The 16,697-nt window shown below is 42.5% G+C and overlaps 1 protein-coding gene across 8 annotated transcripts in view; it reads right to left on the bottom strand.

Moving 5' to 3' along the window:
* LOC140198837 (single-minded homolog 2) overlaps positions 1 to 16,697 on the bottom strand; it is an 87,760-nt gene that overhangs the window by 37,562 nt on the left and 33,501 nt on the right. For all 8 annotated transcript variants that reach the window (XR_011886271.1, XM_072259951.1, XM_072259949.1 and 5 more), the window contains one exon: positions 1,586 to 1,671. Coding sequence is in view for 7 of the 8 variants with exons in the window: in XM_072259951.1 (XP_072116052.1) it covers positions 1,586 to 1,671 (86 nt within the window). In the remaining variant the exon portion in view is untranslated. The remainder of the gene's footprint in view (positions 1 to 1,585; positions 1,672 to 16,697) is intronic.

Below are 16,697 nucleotides of genomic sequence, written 5' to 3'. Positions count from 1 at the left end.
AACACCCTGCCAGGAGTGGTGAGGGGGATACATTAGGGATATTTATGAAACTCTTAGAAAGTCATATCTGATATTAAGCATGTAAATGTGAATGGTGAGCAACACACACAAAATGCTGGAGGAACTTAGCAGGCTAAACAGCATCTATGGAAAAAAGTGCAGTTGATGTTTTGGGCCAGGACCCTTTGGCAGAACTGGAGATAAAAAGCTGAGGAGTATATTTGATAGGTGCGGAGAAGGGAGGGGAGACGCCAGGCAGCAGGTGAAACCTGGAGGGGGAGGGATGAAGTAAAGAGCTAGGAAGGTGATTGGTGAAAGAGACAGAAGGCCATGGGAGAAAGAAAAAGTGGGGGAGGAGCACCAGAGGGAGGCGATGGGTGGGCAAGGAGATAACATGAGAGAGGGACAATTGGATAAGAAATAGTGAAGGGGGAAGGGAGGCATTACTGGAAGTTTGAGAAATCAGTGTTCATGCCATCAGGTTGGAGGCTACCCAAACAGAATATAAGGTGTTGTTCCTCCAACCTAAGTGTGGCCATATCCCGACAGTGGAGGCGTCCACGTTTGGACATATCGGAATGGGAATGGGAAGTGGAATTAAAATGGGTGGCCACTGGGAGATCCTGCTTGTTGTTGTGGCAGATGGAGCGTAGATGCTTGGCGAAACGTGGAGGGGGGGAAAGATGCGTAATGCTTGCCCTCCCCCTTCACCATTTCCTATCCCCTTGTCCTCTTGCCCTTCTCTCCCATTATTTCCTTGCCTGCCCATTGTGCCCTCCCCCCTTTTTTCTTTCTTCCATGCCCTTCTGTCTCTTTCACCGATCAACTTCCTATCTCTTTGCTTCATCCCTCCCCCTCCAAGTTTTACCTATCACCTGGCATTTTGCTCTCCCCTCCCCCCACCTTTTAAACCTACTCCTCAGCTTTTATTCTCCAGTCCTGTTGAAGGGTTTCGGCCCAAAACATCAACTGTACTTTTTTTCCATATGTGCTGCCTGGCCTGCTGAGTTCCTACAGCATTTTGTGTGCGTTGCTTGGATTTCGAGCGCCCACAGATTTTCTCTCGCTTGTAATATGTATGGTGAATAATGTTGATCCTTGATCCTTGATCCTTAGATAATAGAAAAATGGAGGACTATGTAAGAGGGAAAGGTTAGATCGATCTTAGAGAAAGTTGAAAGGTTGACACAACATTGTGGTCTGAAAGGGCCTGTACTGTGTTTTAATAATCTATGTTCTATGTTCTAAAATCCAGCTTTCTCCAAGATTGCCTAATATGTGGTTCCATTTTAAATTTTCGCTGTCACTTTGGGATATTTTGTTAAATTAGGGGCACTTTACAAAGCTTATGAAGATATTGTAACTGGAAAATATTGTACAACTAATGTGGTGTTAATGAGAAGAAATAATACAATTTCTTGAAATAAGTTTTCTTACTGGTATCCGTGGAAAAGAGTGCTATGTTGTCATCATAATCGAGCAAGCAGTGGGGTATCTCCCAGAGGAAGAATTATAATCTCGACCACAGTATTTTTATATATTGCTAATGTGTATCCGCTTTAACTTCTTATTTACATTTTCTTACCTTGTAACCACCACAAGTCAAACCTGCATTTCTTTTGGCCAGAACACATTTCATACGCAGAAAGAAGGAACGATCAATTTCATATTCTGGAAAGGAACAGCAAACAATATTATCCAAGGAGTTTCTAATCCTAATAATCATGGCATGTTATTGTACAGGAGCCACAGGACTACTGCAAGTCAGTCAAGAGTCTTTTTTATTATGATATTTTATTATTCTTATTTGAACTCTGGATTGGATGATGCTGTATGACCACCTTTATAGCTTGCAGACATCCAAGAGAATGGTGGACCAATTTATTCATGAAATATTAAAAAAGTACTTTCATGCATAACATGGGACTGTATTGATCAAAGATTGCAATTTAGTGTATAATATTCCAAGCAATCATGCTGTTATATATTTTCTGTCTATTATAAGGCACGTCTGATTTACTGGGGATTGAAACGTTTTGGATTTCTATAAGTAAGTGCATATTTCAATTAAAATGTGAGAACCCAATTGAATTGTATTGAACTGAAGAATAAAACACTCATTGGTGGGATATAAGGGAATAGAAACATAGAAAACCTACAGCACAATACAGGCCCTTCAGCCCACAATGCTGTGCCGAACATGTACTTTAGAAATTACCTAGGGTTACCCATTGCCCTCTATTTTTCTAAGCTCCATGTACCTATCCAGGAGTCTCTTAAAAGACCCTATCGTATCTGCGTCCACCACCGTTGCCGGCAGCCCATTCCACATACTCACTACTCTCTGTGTAAAAAACTTACCCCTGACATCGCCTCTGTACCTACTTCCAAGCAGCATAAAACTGTGCCCTCTTGTGTTAGCCATTTCAGCCCTGGGAAAAAGCCTCTGACTATCCATACGATCAATGTCTCTCATCATCTTATACACCTCTATCAGGTCACCTTTTATCCTCTGCCTCTCCAAGGAGAAAAGGCCGAGTTCTCTTAATCTATTCTCATAAGGCATGCTCCCCAATTCAAGCAACGTCCTCATAAATCTTCTCTGCACCCTTATAGTTTCCACATCTTTCCTGTAGTGAGATGACCAGAACTGAGCACAGTACTCAAGTAGGGTCTGACTAAGGTCCTATATAGCTATAACATTACCTCTCGGCTCTTAAACTCAATCCCACGGTTGATGAAGGCCAATGCCCCATATGTCTTCTTAACCACAGAGTCAACCTGCGCAGCAGCTTTAAGTGTCCTATGGACTCGGACCCCAAGATCCCTCTGATCCTCCACACTGCCAAGAGTCTTACCATTAATACTATATTCTGCCATCATATTTGACCTACCAAAATGAACCACCTCACACTTATCTGCGTTGAACTCAATCTGCCACTTCTCAGCCCAGTTTTGCATCCTATCGATGTCCCGCTGTAACCTCTGACAGCCCTCCACACGTTCCACAACTCAATGAGAGAAACTGTGGTGAAGAGCAAGCAAAAGAACTATATGGAAAGTAGGAGAATTATAGGTGATATTATTTTACCTTTATGACATTATAGTAAACTGTTGAAGGAGTTGATAAAAGCCGTAATGGTCACAACTGAAAAATAACAGAGATACGTCTGGGCAGCAGATAAGAAAAGCTAAAAGGAAATTATCACTGTTTTTTTGGGGAATTAATTTAACTCTTTTAGATATTTGTAATGCAATGGGTTTTATTTATACAAACTTAACAAAGGGATGGGTTAGATCAGGGGTTCCCAACATTTTTACGCCATGGACCAATACCATTAAGCAAGTGGTCCATGGACCTCGGGTTGGGAATTCCTGTTGACTGTCTATTCTTTTCCATAGATGCTGCCTGACCTGTAGCATTTTGTACGTGGATTTCTGGCATCTGCAGAGTCTCTTGTGTTCACAATCCATAACCCACAGTTTTGCCTTTGTTACGTATACTGTGCATACCTCAGTGACCATAGACTTGTGACTGAGTCACAACTACGCTCCTGACTCTAACGTTCATGGAAGTAACCAAAAGGATGTTCTGGCAACAACATCAGTTCCAAAGTTTCATAAGGGAATGCCTTCTAAGCCAACAAATAAACATGGACTCATGTGGTAGACTGCTGAGAAACCTCATTTTGAAATAGCTGGCTCTCCTGATCTGAATTGAATAATGTTATTGTTAACATCAGCATTATTAATTTGTACATTAGTGAACTGATTTTGTTTCCTGATTCATGCTGAGACTGCAGTTCCATTAATAAATATGGATACCTCTCCACCTCTGTAGATATGGTTAAACTCAGGAGGATGGGCAGATGTCCACATGGCCAACTGAATGGATAATCTATATGATTCTATATGGTAAGATAACTCCTGCACAAAATAAGTTACAGTAAACAGGTAAACTGGTTTATTATTGTCACGTGTACTGAAGCTCTGAAGAAGATGGAACCAGTAGATGACATAACCAAAGGTGACGTGACAGTTCACAAAATTATTTCTTTTACTTCTTCTTCTTTCAAATATGATTGGAACCTGTGATTTATATTTTGATGGTGTGTTTTTGGACTGATTGAGCAAACTGGTGCTTTACTGTCTCTGAGGGAGTTTTGGCAAGGTTTTGAGCAGGGCCAAGAAGGGCCTAGAGGCCAAGAAGCCTGGAGACGGGGTGCAAGCCCTTGAGCGACTCCATTTCTCGCCGATCAAAGTGTCAAGCAAGATTAAAAACAATGAGGACAAGAGTGGAAGGTGAGTGGATGTTCAGCACCACCTGCCAGTGCTTGACTGGTCTCTTTCTCAGCCTCGCTCACTGCTTCTGGAAGGAGATGCCTGTGTGTGACGGATCTCTCTCTCCCTCTCATTTGATGCTGCCCAAGGAAGATGCTGGAGTCTTGGGTCTTTGGCATGGTTTAATCGAGGTGCTTTCTCAGTTGGACTCCGTAGTTCATGTTATGATGTGTTTCTTGTTTCTGGTTACCCTTTTATGCTATTTTATGCAATTTTGATCAGAGCAGACTGGCTTTGCGGCCTGCAGTCAACAAGCAATATGGCGCTAAATCGAACTGAACTGAACTAAACTGAATATTCCAAGACTGTTTCAATGACTTTGTGGTTTGATGTTTTATATTTTGTGTTTCTCACTTGTTTTTTGCCATTTGCGTAATTTTCTTGTATGTTAGGTGTTTGATATTCTCTTTGAACAGGTTCCATGGTGTTTCTTTGTTTCGTGGCTGTCTGTGGGAAGGGGGATCTCAGGGTTGTATACTGCCTACGTACTTTGGTAATAAATGCACTTTGAGCTTTGAACTTTGAAGCACAACTAAAAACTTTTGTTTTATATACCGTCCATACTGATTATTTCATTACCTCAGTACTCCGAGGTAGCGCAAGGGAAAAGCAATAACAGAATATAGAATCTACAGTAGTTACAGTTATAGTGCAGCACAGGCAGACAACGATGTGCAAGATCACAATGAGGTACAGTACTGCACTGTGCAAAACTCTCAGGGACACACTGTATGTATAGCTAGGATGCCAAAGACTTTTGCACAGTACAGTATTTGTGAACGTGGAACGGAGAGCAAGTTTGTAAATCTGGCAGGAGCAAACGATATTGGGAATGGTGAGGGAGGAGTGTCACAGGTAGGTGTAGAACAGGGGGCAGAGAAGGAGTGGCATGGATGGGAGGGGGTGGCACAGATGCAGACACACTCAGGCCTAATACCGCAGACAAGATCATTTGAATCCATTACTAATCATTACAGAACGTCTCTTTGGTGCTAACCGCTCCCTTCCCCCTCCCTTTCTCTTTTCCCAACCATGAATCCCCTCCCCCTGTCACCTTCCCACTCTCAGTCCACAACAGAGACCCATATCAGAATCAGGTTTATCATCATTCATATATATCATGAATTTTGTTTTTTTTTTTGTGGAAGCAGTACAGAGCAATACATAAAATTACTACAGTACTGTGCAAAGGTCTTAGGTGCCCTAGCTCTATAAATGTGCCTAAAACTTTTGCATAGTGCCGTAGATTGTGAGGACAGGAGTCCATCTTATTATACAAGAGGTTTGTTCAATAACAGTGGGATAGAAGTTATTCTTGAGCTTGGTGGTATGTGCTTTCAGCTTCTGTGTCTTCTGCCCAGTGGGAGAGGGAGAAATCTTTGATTACATTGGCTGCTTTAGTGAGGCAACTAGAAGTGTAAACAGAGTCCATGGAGGGGAAGCTGGTTTCCCTGATGTGCTGAGCTGTGGCCATAACTCTCTGCAGTTTCTTGCAGTCATAGGCAGAGCGTTTGTTATGCCAAGCATTGGTACTTCTAGGTCTTCTGTGGTATATTGACAAAAATTAACAAGGGTCAAAGGGGACGTAACAAATTTCATTAGCCTCCTGTGGAAGTAGAGGGTCGGTGGGCTTTCTTGGCCATGGCGTTGAATTAGTATTAAATCAATGTTATGATAAGGTACAAAAACAAAACACTCAGCATGCAGCAAGAGTGAATATAGCACAAAATATTTTTAAAACTGTATTCAGGTCAGACAGCCTCTGAGATATAATCCAATTTTCTGATTTATAATTTGCAAAACCTACACCATTAAAAAATGGTTTCATTCACTGTTTGGTATTCCAACATGCTCTGCATTTCCTATTACCTGGTCCAGTTATAATCTATACTAAAGTAAATGCTGACAAGCTGCAGAAGCGTTATCTTTCTCCAGCAACACACACACACAAAGTGCTGGAGGAACTCAGCAAGTCAGGCAGCATCTATAGAGGGAATAAACTGTCGACATTTCAGGCCGTGATCCTTCATGAAGACGGGAAAGGAATTTCATTCCCATTCTGAAATGTTGGTCCATGACTTTCTTTATTGCCATGATGAGTCCAAACTCATGTTGGAGGAGAAACACCTTATTTAGTCTGGGTAGCCTCCAACCTGATGGCATGAACATTGATTTCTCCAACTTCCAGTAATATTTCCCGCTGCCCTTCATTCCTCTTTCCCATTCCCCATTCTGGCTACTGTCTTATTCTTCTCTTCTCACCTGCTCATCATCTCCCCCAGTTCCCATTCTCTTTCCTTTCTTCCATGGTTTAGTGTCCTCTCCTATCAGATTGTTTCTTCTTTACCAGCCCCACCTATCCTCTCCCAGCTTCTTACTTCATCCCCCCCTTCACTTGGTCTCATTTATGACCTACCAGATTGTAATCCTACTCCTCCCCCAAATTCTTACTCTGACCTCTTCCCCCTTTCTTTCCAGAGCTGATGTAAGGCCTCAGCCCAAAACGTCAACTGTTTATTCATTCCATAGGTGTGGCTTGACCTGCTGGGTTCCTCCAGCGTTTTCTGCATGTGCTGCTCAAGATTTCCAACATCTACAGAATCCCTTGTGTTTATCTTTCTCCAGTGCTTGGTTGTGCAAAGAACCAACTTGGAGAGAGAAACACTGCTCACTCTGTTTGCTTTGCTATGAACACAAGATGTGATTTTGTAAACCGTGCCCTAGGGTCAATAATTTTGAGTAAGGTGTTTAACTCTAACCTTGGACTAAAAGCTTTTTAGGGGCCACAGTGGACCTGGCCCCTTGGCAGCGAAGCAGTTAGCGCAATTGCTTTACAGAGCCAGTGATGACATTTGGTGTTTCATTCCCACTACTGTCTGTAAGGAGTTTGTACATTCTCCCTCTGACTGTGTGGGTTTTCTCCGGGTGCTCCAGTTTCCTCCCACATTCCAAAGATGTACGGGTGAGGGTTGGTGAGTTGTGGGCTGCCCCAGCACATTCCTCAGACTGTCTTGGTCATTGTTGCAAAAACCACACATTTCACTGTACGATAATAAGATAATTTAATTCAACGAACACACAAAAAAGTTGCTGGTGAACGCAGCAGGCTAGGCAGCATCTCTAGGAAGGGGTACAACCGACGTTTTGGGCTGAGACGTCGACTGTACCTCTTCCTAGAGATGCTGCCTGGCCTGCTGCGTTCACCAGCAACTTTTTTGTGTGTTGCTTGAAATTTCAGCATCTGCAGATTTCCCCGTGTTTGCGAAGCTAATTTAATTTTTCTTTTTAATGAAATGTTTACCAACCTATCATTGGTTGAATGCAATGCAGATTTGCTTGTTGTTTTGTCAAAAACCTTCAATGTTGCTGTTTTAGAATCAGAATCAGGTTTAATATCACTGGTGCATGTTGTGAAATTGGTGTCTTTTTTGCAGGAGTACATTGCAATACATACTAATAAAAACTGCAAAATAGTCCAAAAAAAGTAGTGGGGTTCATGGGTTCAATGTCCATTCAGAAATCTGAAGGCGGAGTGGAAGAAGCTGTTCCTGGATCACTGAGTATGTGCTTTCAGGCTTATGTACCTGCTTCCTGATGGTACCAATGAGAAGAGGGCATGTCCTGGGTGATGGGGGGTCCTCAATAATGAATGTGCCCTTTTAGAGCTATTGCTCCTTGAAGGTGTCCTAAGTGCTATGGAAGCTAGTGCCCACGATGGAGCTGACTAAGTTTACAATTTTCTGCAGCTTCTTTTAATCCTGTGCAGTAGCAATAACCACCCCCCCCACCACCGCCCCCCTCCATAGCAGATGGTGATGCGGCCAGTCAGAATGCTCTCCACAGTACTTCCACAGAAATTTGCGAGTGTCTGTGGCGACGTAGCAATTCTCCTCAAGCTCCTTATGAAATACAGTGCTGCCTTGCCTTCTTTGTAACGGCATTGATATGTTGGCCCCGGATAGATCCTCAGAAATTTTGACACCCAGGAACTTGAAACTGCTCACTCCATGTTTCATTAATGTATGCTTTGTGTAAAATTTGCTAAGTGGATTTTAGCCACTACTGTTCAATGCTACATGATATAAATGCTACTTCATTTTGGAATGAAATAGGTTTTGCTGTAGGTTATAGTGACTGATGAATAACAGTAGCAAACTAGAGCAACTTTTCCATCGCTATGAAATGGAACAGGTGTCACTGCCTGAACCATTTTTTAAGGAGGACAGGTTTGTTAATTTGATTGCTGATTGATTCTAATTGACGTGGAGAAAAAGAGAAGAAACAGGTGTCAGTGACAGCAGCACTCGGTAATCACGTGCATTAACTGTGTCCTGGCATTTTTCTGTTTAGACTCCAGCTGGAGCCTTGCTGTTGAACTCACCAGTTCAACTGGACACAAGTCTCCCTCATGTCCAGCTCCTGCATGAACCACACACCCTTACTCTGCAGAAACTAAATGAATGATAAAAAAAAAATTAAGCATCTCTGAGGGAAAATCATACACAAGGTCTGAACTGGTTACTGAGTAGAAGGAGCCATGCAGTAAGTCCGTCTGCTAACCAAGTGTCAGCAACGCTATTTCCTAAATTTCAACGTTAGAAATGACTATGTAACTTTGGGTTGAACTGCTACAGCCCAGACGGTTAAGGTCAGAGTTTGTTTTATTTGCAAGGCTTTTACATTCTTTGCTGCTCTGATTAGTTTGGCTGAATGTCCTCTATGTTGTGAATATGCAGTACTAGGAAGTCGCAGAGCTGTATGTCTCTGCTCTTCAGTTCTTCCTCTGACTGTAATGTCCAGTAACGAGCTGACAGGGTTAGTATACTTGCTCAGCGGGGCATTGAGCACATCTTTGAATCTTTTCCTTTGTTTACTCTATAATCTCTTCCTCGGTATTGAATTTCTCTTCTGGGAGGCATGCTGATGATACAGCCTGACTTATGGATCTGACTGACTGTAATCAGCAGCTCAGTGTTGAGAATGTTGGCTTGTGGAACAGATGCTAACGTTGGCTTGCGTTGGCTGTCAAAGGATGACTTGTGGCAGCAGTTTTGGTTTTACCTCTCTGATGCTTTGAGGCAACTTCCAAATGTAGTCCAGGTCTCTGAAGCATACAGGAGAGCAGGGATCTGTGCTGTCCCAGTAGACCATGAGCTTTGAGATCTTGATCCTCAGTCTTTTGCTTGGATGTCCAGAGAGAGTCCATTTTTTCCAGGGTCTCGTCATGGGCCATCGTTGTTCGAGGATGGTGTTGCACAGTGGAGAAGGGTTAGTGGTCGATCTTTCCTTCGCAGATACCCTTTCTCTTATTTGCTTCAGTGAAGATGGGACTCAGCTTCTGAATGGGCAAATGCATCATCCGCACACAGCAACTTAACGGCTGAAGGGGGAATGGCATTGATTCTGGAGTGGAGGCAAAAGCTTCTTACGTGCCTTCCAGATTCAAGATTCAAGATGGTTTATTCTCATTCTTCAGCACGGGAATGTAAAGGGGAACAGAATAATTGTTACTTTAGATCAGACGCAACATAAAAAAAAAACAAAGTAAGCATAAAGAGCCCTATAGAACAAAAACCCAATAAATATAAATATAAAAGCAAACCTGTAAAACACAATGTGCAAGTAACTGTTATGTACATAGACTGATTGTATGTACATAAAGTGATGTGAGGTGATGTCTATGTATTGGTGGTGGGGTGGGTTAATGGGTGGAGGTGTGGATCAGCATGATGGCTTGGGGGGGAGTAACTGTGTTTGAGTCTAGTAGTCCTGGCACGGATGCTGCTTCCCTGAGGGGAGTGGGATGAACATTTCATCAGCAGGGTGGGTGGGATCCTTCGTGATAGGCAATGAGTAAAAAAAAGGAACAATCGTGCAAACGAGTAAACAAGTAATACACAGAACATGAACCGCAGAGTCGCTGGGAGCCAGCTCCACGCTGAGGTGAATGAAGCTGGTCCAGGAGCCCGAATGGCTGCAGGCCACCGCTGCAGAGTCCATTCAGCGCTGCAGCGAGTGATGCCAGTACAGGGGCCCGATGGCTGCAGGACAATAACTACTCCCAAACTTGGCAGTGTGTGACCCAAGCCCTGCACGACCCCCACTGACGGTAGCAGTGAGAAGAGAAGGAGATGGGTCAAACCCAGGCAGATTGGGATAGGCTCAGGTGGGGGCTCTTGGCACTACCTATAGTTTGCACCATTTCTTTGGCTGCGTTTATCGTTGGATTTATTATTACTCAGTATAGAGCATGCGAGCATGGAACGCCATTGCACCCTGGTGTATATGACAATACACTCATCCTAATCTGAAGGCTGTCAGCAGCTCAAGTATCCTGGAGCCTATCCTGCTGACAACCAAGAACCGAAGTGAACTCACCACTCACAGAAAGCGCCTCTACTCTCTTAGATGTTTATGCAGCTTCAGTATATCATCTAAAACTTTGACCATCTTCTGTAGGTGCACAGTGAGAGTATCCTAACTGGTTGCATCACAGCCTGCTATGGAAAAGCCTACAAAAAGTGGTCTATACAGCCCAGTCTATCAAAGGAAAAGTCCTCCCCATCATTGAGCACATCCACAAGGAATGCTACACACACAAAATGCCAGAGGAACTCAGCCAGTCAAGCAACGTCTATGAAGAGGAATGAGCAGTCAACATTTTGGGCTGACACCCTTCATCAGGGCACCTATTGACCTGTAATGTTGGTTGTTTGTTCCTTTCCATAGAGGCTGCCCAACCAACTGAGTTCCTCCAGCATGTGGTGTGTGTTACTCTGGATTTCCAGCATCTGCAGAATCTCTTGTGTTCACAGGGACTGTTGCAACAAGAGTGCTGTGTCGGCCTTTAAGGACCCCCATGCTGTCTTCTTGCTGCTGCCATCACGAAGGAGGCAGAGAAGCATTAATTCCCACACCACTAGGTTTAGAAACAGTTATTACCCTTCAACCATCAGGCTCCTGAACCAGAGGGAATAACTTCACTCGCCTTAACCCTGAAATGACTCCACAATGTATGGACTCACTTTCAAGGACCCTTACAACTCATGTTCTCAGTATTTTCTGTTTACTTGTTTGTTTGTCTATTTGTTATTTATTTATTTATCTGCTGATGTATTTATTTATTTGTTTGTCTTTATTTGCAGTTTGCCTTCTTTTGCACATTGGTTGTTTTTCAGTCTTTCTGCACAGTTTTTCACTCTATAGTATTTCTTTGTTTTACTGTGAATGCCTGCAAGAAAATGAATCGCAGGGTAGCATATGGTGCCATATACATACTCTGATAATAAATTTACTTTGAGGAAGACTTTTGACTCCGTTCCACAAGACAAAACTTTTAGATCCCAAACTTGTCACCATTTATGATTGACAAGAAGTTGAAAAGACTACATGCCGACAACAATGACCTCCACTGGGATTATTAATTCATTTATTTAGTGACGCAGCGTGGAGAAGGTCAATCCAGCCCTTCGAGCCGCACCACCCAGCAAACCCGATCAGTCCTAACCTAAACACGGGAAAATTTACAATGACCAATTAACCTACCCAATACGTATTGGGACTTTGGAAGGAAAATGGAGGACATGCGGACAACCCATGCATTCCACGGGGAAGGTGTACAGAGGCTCCTTACAGAACACCACCAGACCTGAACTCTGAACTCCAGAAAGCCCGAGCTGTAGCAGCATCGCGCTACGTGCTACGCTACCATAGCGCCCATATAATAGGTTATAAATAGACTAATAGATAGTCTCAACTAAGGCAGTAATGGGAACATCAGTATAGTAAGGTAAGCAGAGTGGGGAGGCTGCATTGGAAATAATCCAGTTCCTTTGCTAGGTAGGTAACTAAAAAATGAAAACCAGGGTAGCCGCTGAGTATGGAAGAAAGGGATCTGAAATATTCTTTCCTCTCTATCTTTCTCTGTGTGTTAATGTGCCTTGTTCTTGCTGCTCTTTCTCCCCATCTGAAACCCGGTTTTCTCTCTATTTTAATCCCTTTGATGAAGGAGTTAACATTGTGTACCTCTCGCCACAGATGCTCTCCATTGACAGAGTACTCCTGGCAGATGTTGTGATAGCATATGGGAGAGAAACTGAGGGAGAAAGTTTGTAAAACCATCTGCTGCTCTAAAATGGTATTTTGTGGTGACACCATTGATAAGAGAACAGTGAAAGTAGGTCTGTTAATAGATGATAAAGACTAGGCACAAAGATCTTTCAAATAGTTATTTGCATTCCCATGTGGACTCAGCTAACTTTTTGTAGGTTTTTCTGTTCAAGGGCATAGACATTCTCATACCTGGCCACGGTGCAACTCAGTCAATATACTCTCCACCGCACATCTATCGAAGATGGTAAAGTTTCAGACGACATACCAAATCTAGAAGTTAGAGGTGCTTGGTCCACCCTAGCACTTAGTATTCAAGTGTTCACATGGGCTCTTGTTAAGTGCTGTCAGTGACCAAGCATCAACAACTCCCTCTGACAGTGCATTCTTCAGGTCAATTTTATTTAGTTATTTATTTAAAGGAACAGCATAGTAACAGGCCTTTCCTGTGCTGCCCAGTTACACCTATGCGACCAATTAGCCTACTAACCCACGTGTCTTTGGAAAATGGAAGGAAACTCATGTGGTCATGGGGAGAACATTCAAACTCCTTAGAGACAGCAGTGGGGATTGAACCTAAGCTGCTGGCACTGTAAACTGTTATGCTAACCACTACATTGCCACCACTTATGTTCTCTCTAAATCTCTTCTCCCTACTCTAAACCTATGCTTTCTCATTTTATCTATCTCTAATGGGGGAAATAATACTGCAGTCTTCCAGATTTAGAACGTAGAACAGTACAGGTCATTCGGCCCATGAAGTTGTACCAAACTTCTATACTATTCTATGATCAACCTAACCATACCTTCCTGCATAACCTTCCATTTATTTTCATCCATGTGCCTATGTAAGAGACACTTAGATGACCCTAATATATCTGTCTCTACCCTTGCAACATATCCGTGCATCTACCTCTCTCTGTGTGAAAAATTTAGCTCTGACATTCCCCTCTACTCTCCTCCGATTAATCACCTTAAGATTTTGCCCCTCATATTAGTCACTTCTACCCTGGGAAAATGTCTCTGGCTGTCCACTCGATCCACGCCTCTTATCAGTTTGTACACTGCTATCAAGTCACATCTTTGTACTCCTCATAGTTTTCTATACCTCAATCAATAGCTATGGAGACAGAATGCATTGCCAGTGGAAGTTATCAGTGTCATAACTGGCAGCACTGCCTGGCGTTAACTCTCACTCACTTCAGAAGGCAGAAGAATTAATTCCTGGCAAATACTCTCAGCGCCTCAGCAAAAAGACGCAGGAGGAAAATGAGATAGTCCTTTCCTATATTGGTTCAAATACAACTAACGTGAATCAAAATCTAGTGGCTGCATTCTTCTGATTAAGATCTTAAACAAACAGCAAGTGTTTGCAGTTTTTACGTCTGTTCTATTTTCATTTACTTCATCAGTCTTCAGGTTTGCTCTTCTTAAAACGGCTCCGATCCATCTCTTCAGAAGCACGGACTTTCCCGCATCTTAACCCCTCAGTAATCCCTTTATCAATAGTCGACCATGGCTGACAAATGTCATTCTATCCAAGTCTCAGCGGCTCCCTTCATCCCATTGGCAGAAATTTGGGGAAAAAAAGAGTTGCTATTTTTCCATTGGACGTTGTGCAAAAACATTTCCATTTAAAGGAACTCGCTCCAATGACAGCATATCCTCATAATAAGGCCAGTGTTTAACATTGACAGGATCAAATGCATCAAGTCAAGTGCAGAAACTTCCCTGTGACACATCTCCAACAATATGTCTTGGTTTCTCTGACATGCCTTCTCTGGCTACTGAGCCCACATAAAGATTATTCATTAATAGGCAAAAAGAGTAAGAAAAAAATTAAGGAAACATTTTGACGTCTTTCAGAACACAGTGAAGTTTGATGTCAATTAGTGTTAAATCACAAGGAGTAGATTGTAGACTTGTGTTCCATTTCAAATCACTCCAAGACATGTTCCCTTAGTCTGGCCAAGGTTTGAACCCAGCTCTAAGAACTTCCTAAACACGAGGAATTCTGCAGATGCTGGAAATTCAAGCAACACACATCAAAGTTGGTGCTGAACGCAGCAGGCCAGGCAGCATCTCTAGGAAGAGTTATAGTCGACATTTCGGGCTGAGACGCTTCATCAGGACTAACTGAAGGAAGAGCTCTTCCTTCAGTTAGTCCTGACGAAGGGTCTTGGCCCGAAATGTCGACTGTACCTCTTCCTAGAGATGCTGCCTGGCCTGCTGCGTTCACCAGCAACTTTGATGTGTGTTCTTCTAAGAACTTTCCCCACATCTCTGAAGTGCACTATGTGAATATATCAGTAAGATTCTGCCTCACCACAACTGTACAGATCTTATATTAAAAAATAGATAGCACTTTGCAAATGACTGAAGTGCGTTACCTAACTGCAAAAGAAAAGATTTACAATTATGACCAATTTTGAACAGTAGTCTAACAACTAACCTAGTAATCTGAGGACCTGGTAATGCAACATCTGGTAAATATGAATTAATTAAATAATCCTAAACTGGAAAAAAACAACTGTATATCAGGCATGCACTGGTGGCTTATTGCAAAATCCATCTGGTTCATTATAGTCCTTAGGGAGAGGAAATCTTCCCTCATTAGCCAGTTTGACCTATATGTGACTCTAGTCCCAAAGAACTGTGATTAGTCCCTAACTTTTGAAATGACCTAGAAAGTCATTTGCTAAGTGTGTCTCACCATTATCTTCCTGATTCAGATTGGAGATGGGCATTTAACAGCAGCTTCCGACAGGGGAATGAAAGATAATTATACTGCTTCATGATCTTTCATAGACAGGTTCCAAAATGTCACATGGACAATTATTTGAACTGAGCTTTGTTCTATCTACACATTGCCTGTTTGACAGATCCAAAAATCCAATAGACAAAGATAACCTGTGGTTGAAAGAATTATTTTGAGTGAACCATAAGGATAATTGTTTTGAATGTTATCACAAGGCCTTTGATAGCCACCTGAATCAGCTTTTATTTACTCCAGCACCTACTGGGCAGTTCAAAGAAGGTAGCATTCTCTGTTAACTGCACTGGAAAGCCTGTCTATATCAATCCCCGTGAGTGATTTACTGACTCAGACTCAAGAAAGCTTGAAAGACTCAAGAAAATTACTGATTAAACCATAAACGCAAGAGATTCTACAATTGCTGATTATGCCAAGTTGATTTATTTTAATAACTTCTAGTGGGTGGGTCTAGGACCAGAGAGCACAGACTCAGAATAGAGGAATGTCCATTTAGAACAGAGATGAGGAAGAATTTCTTTAACCAGAGGTCAGTGAAACTGTGGGATTCATTGCACAGATGGCTGTGGAGGCCAAGTCATTGAGTATATTTAAAGCGGAAATTGATAAACTTGATTAGTCAGGGCATCAAAGATTACAGGGAGAAAGGGATTGAGAGAGATAATAAATCAGCCATGATGGAATGGTAGAGCAGACCCAATGGGCCAAATGGCCCAATTCTACTCTTAAGCCTTATAGTCTTATGGTCAAATACGACACCTTGAAGAAAATAATGAACATTTTGTCATACTGTTCTGAAGGTGTGGCAACTGAGTTACAAGATGATGCTCAATAAATGAAAGTTCTTTAAAATTCTGAATAAGGCGATGATTGGTAACAACATAAATACTAGCTTAACACACACAAAGTGCCAGAGGAACTCAGCATGAAAGGCAGCATCCATGGAAATGAATGAACAGTCAATGTTTCAGTCTGAGATCCTCCATCAGGACTGGGAAGGAAGAGGGAAGACACCAGAATAAAAAGATGGATGTGATGGGAAGGAGGATAGCTAAAAGGTGAAAGGTGGGCGGGGGACTGAGATGAAGTAGGAAGCTGGGAGGTGATAGGTGGAAAAGGTAAATGGCTGGAGAAGAAGGAATCTGATAGGTAGGAGAGGAAAGTGAACCATGGGAGGAAGGGAAGGAGGAGGGGAACCAGGGGGCAATGATTGGCAGGTAAGGAGAAGAGCTAAGAAGGTGCAAGAGTCTGGAAATGAAAAAGAAGGAAGCAGTCCTGATGAAAGATCTCAGCCTGAAATGTTGACTGCTTATCCATTTCCATAGATGCTGTCTGACCTGCTGAGTCCTTTCAATATCTTGTGCATATTAATCTAAATTTCCAGCATTTTCAGAATCTCTTGTGTTTAGAAACAGCAGGCTTGCTTGTTTTCTTTGTGGTATTTTCAAAAGATTCTTGGAGAAATTGGCTTGAG

The sequence above is a fragment of the Mobula birostris genome, chromosome 6, assembly GCF_030028105.1.
Source record: "Mobula birostris isolate sMobBir1 chromosome 6, sMobBir1.hap1, whole genome shotgun sequence".
NCBI lineage: Eukaryota > Metazoa > Chordata > Chondrichthyes > Myliobatiformes > Myliobatidae > Mobula > Mobula birostris.
The sequence above is the reverse complement of the archived record's forward strand: the minus strand, read 5'-3'. Positions and strand labels throughout refer to the sequence as shown.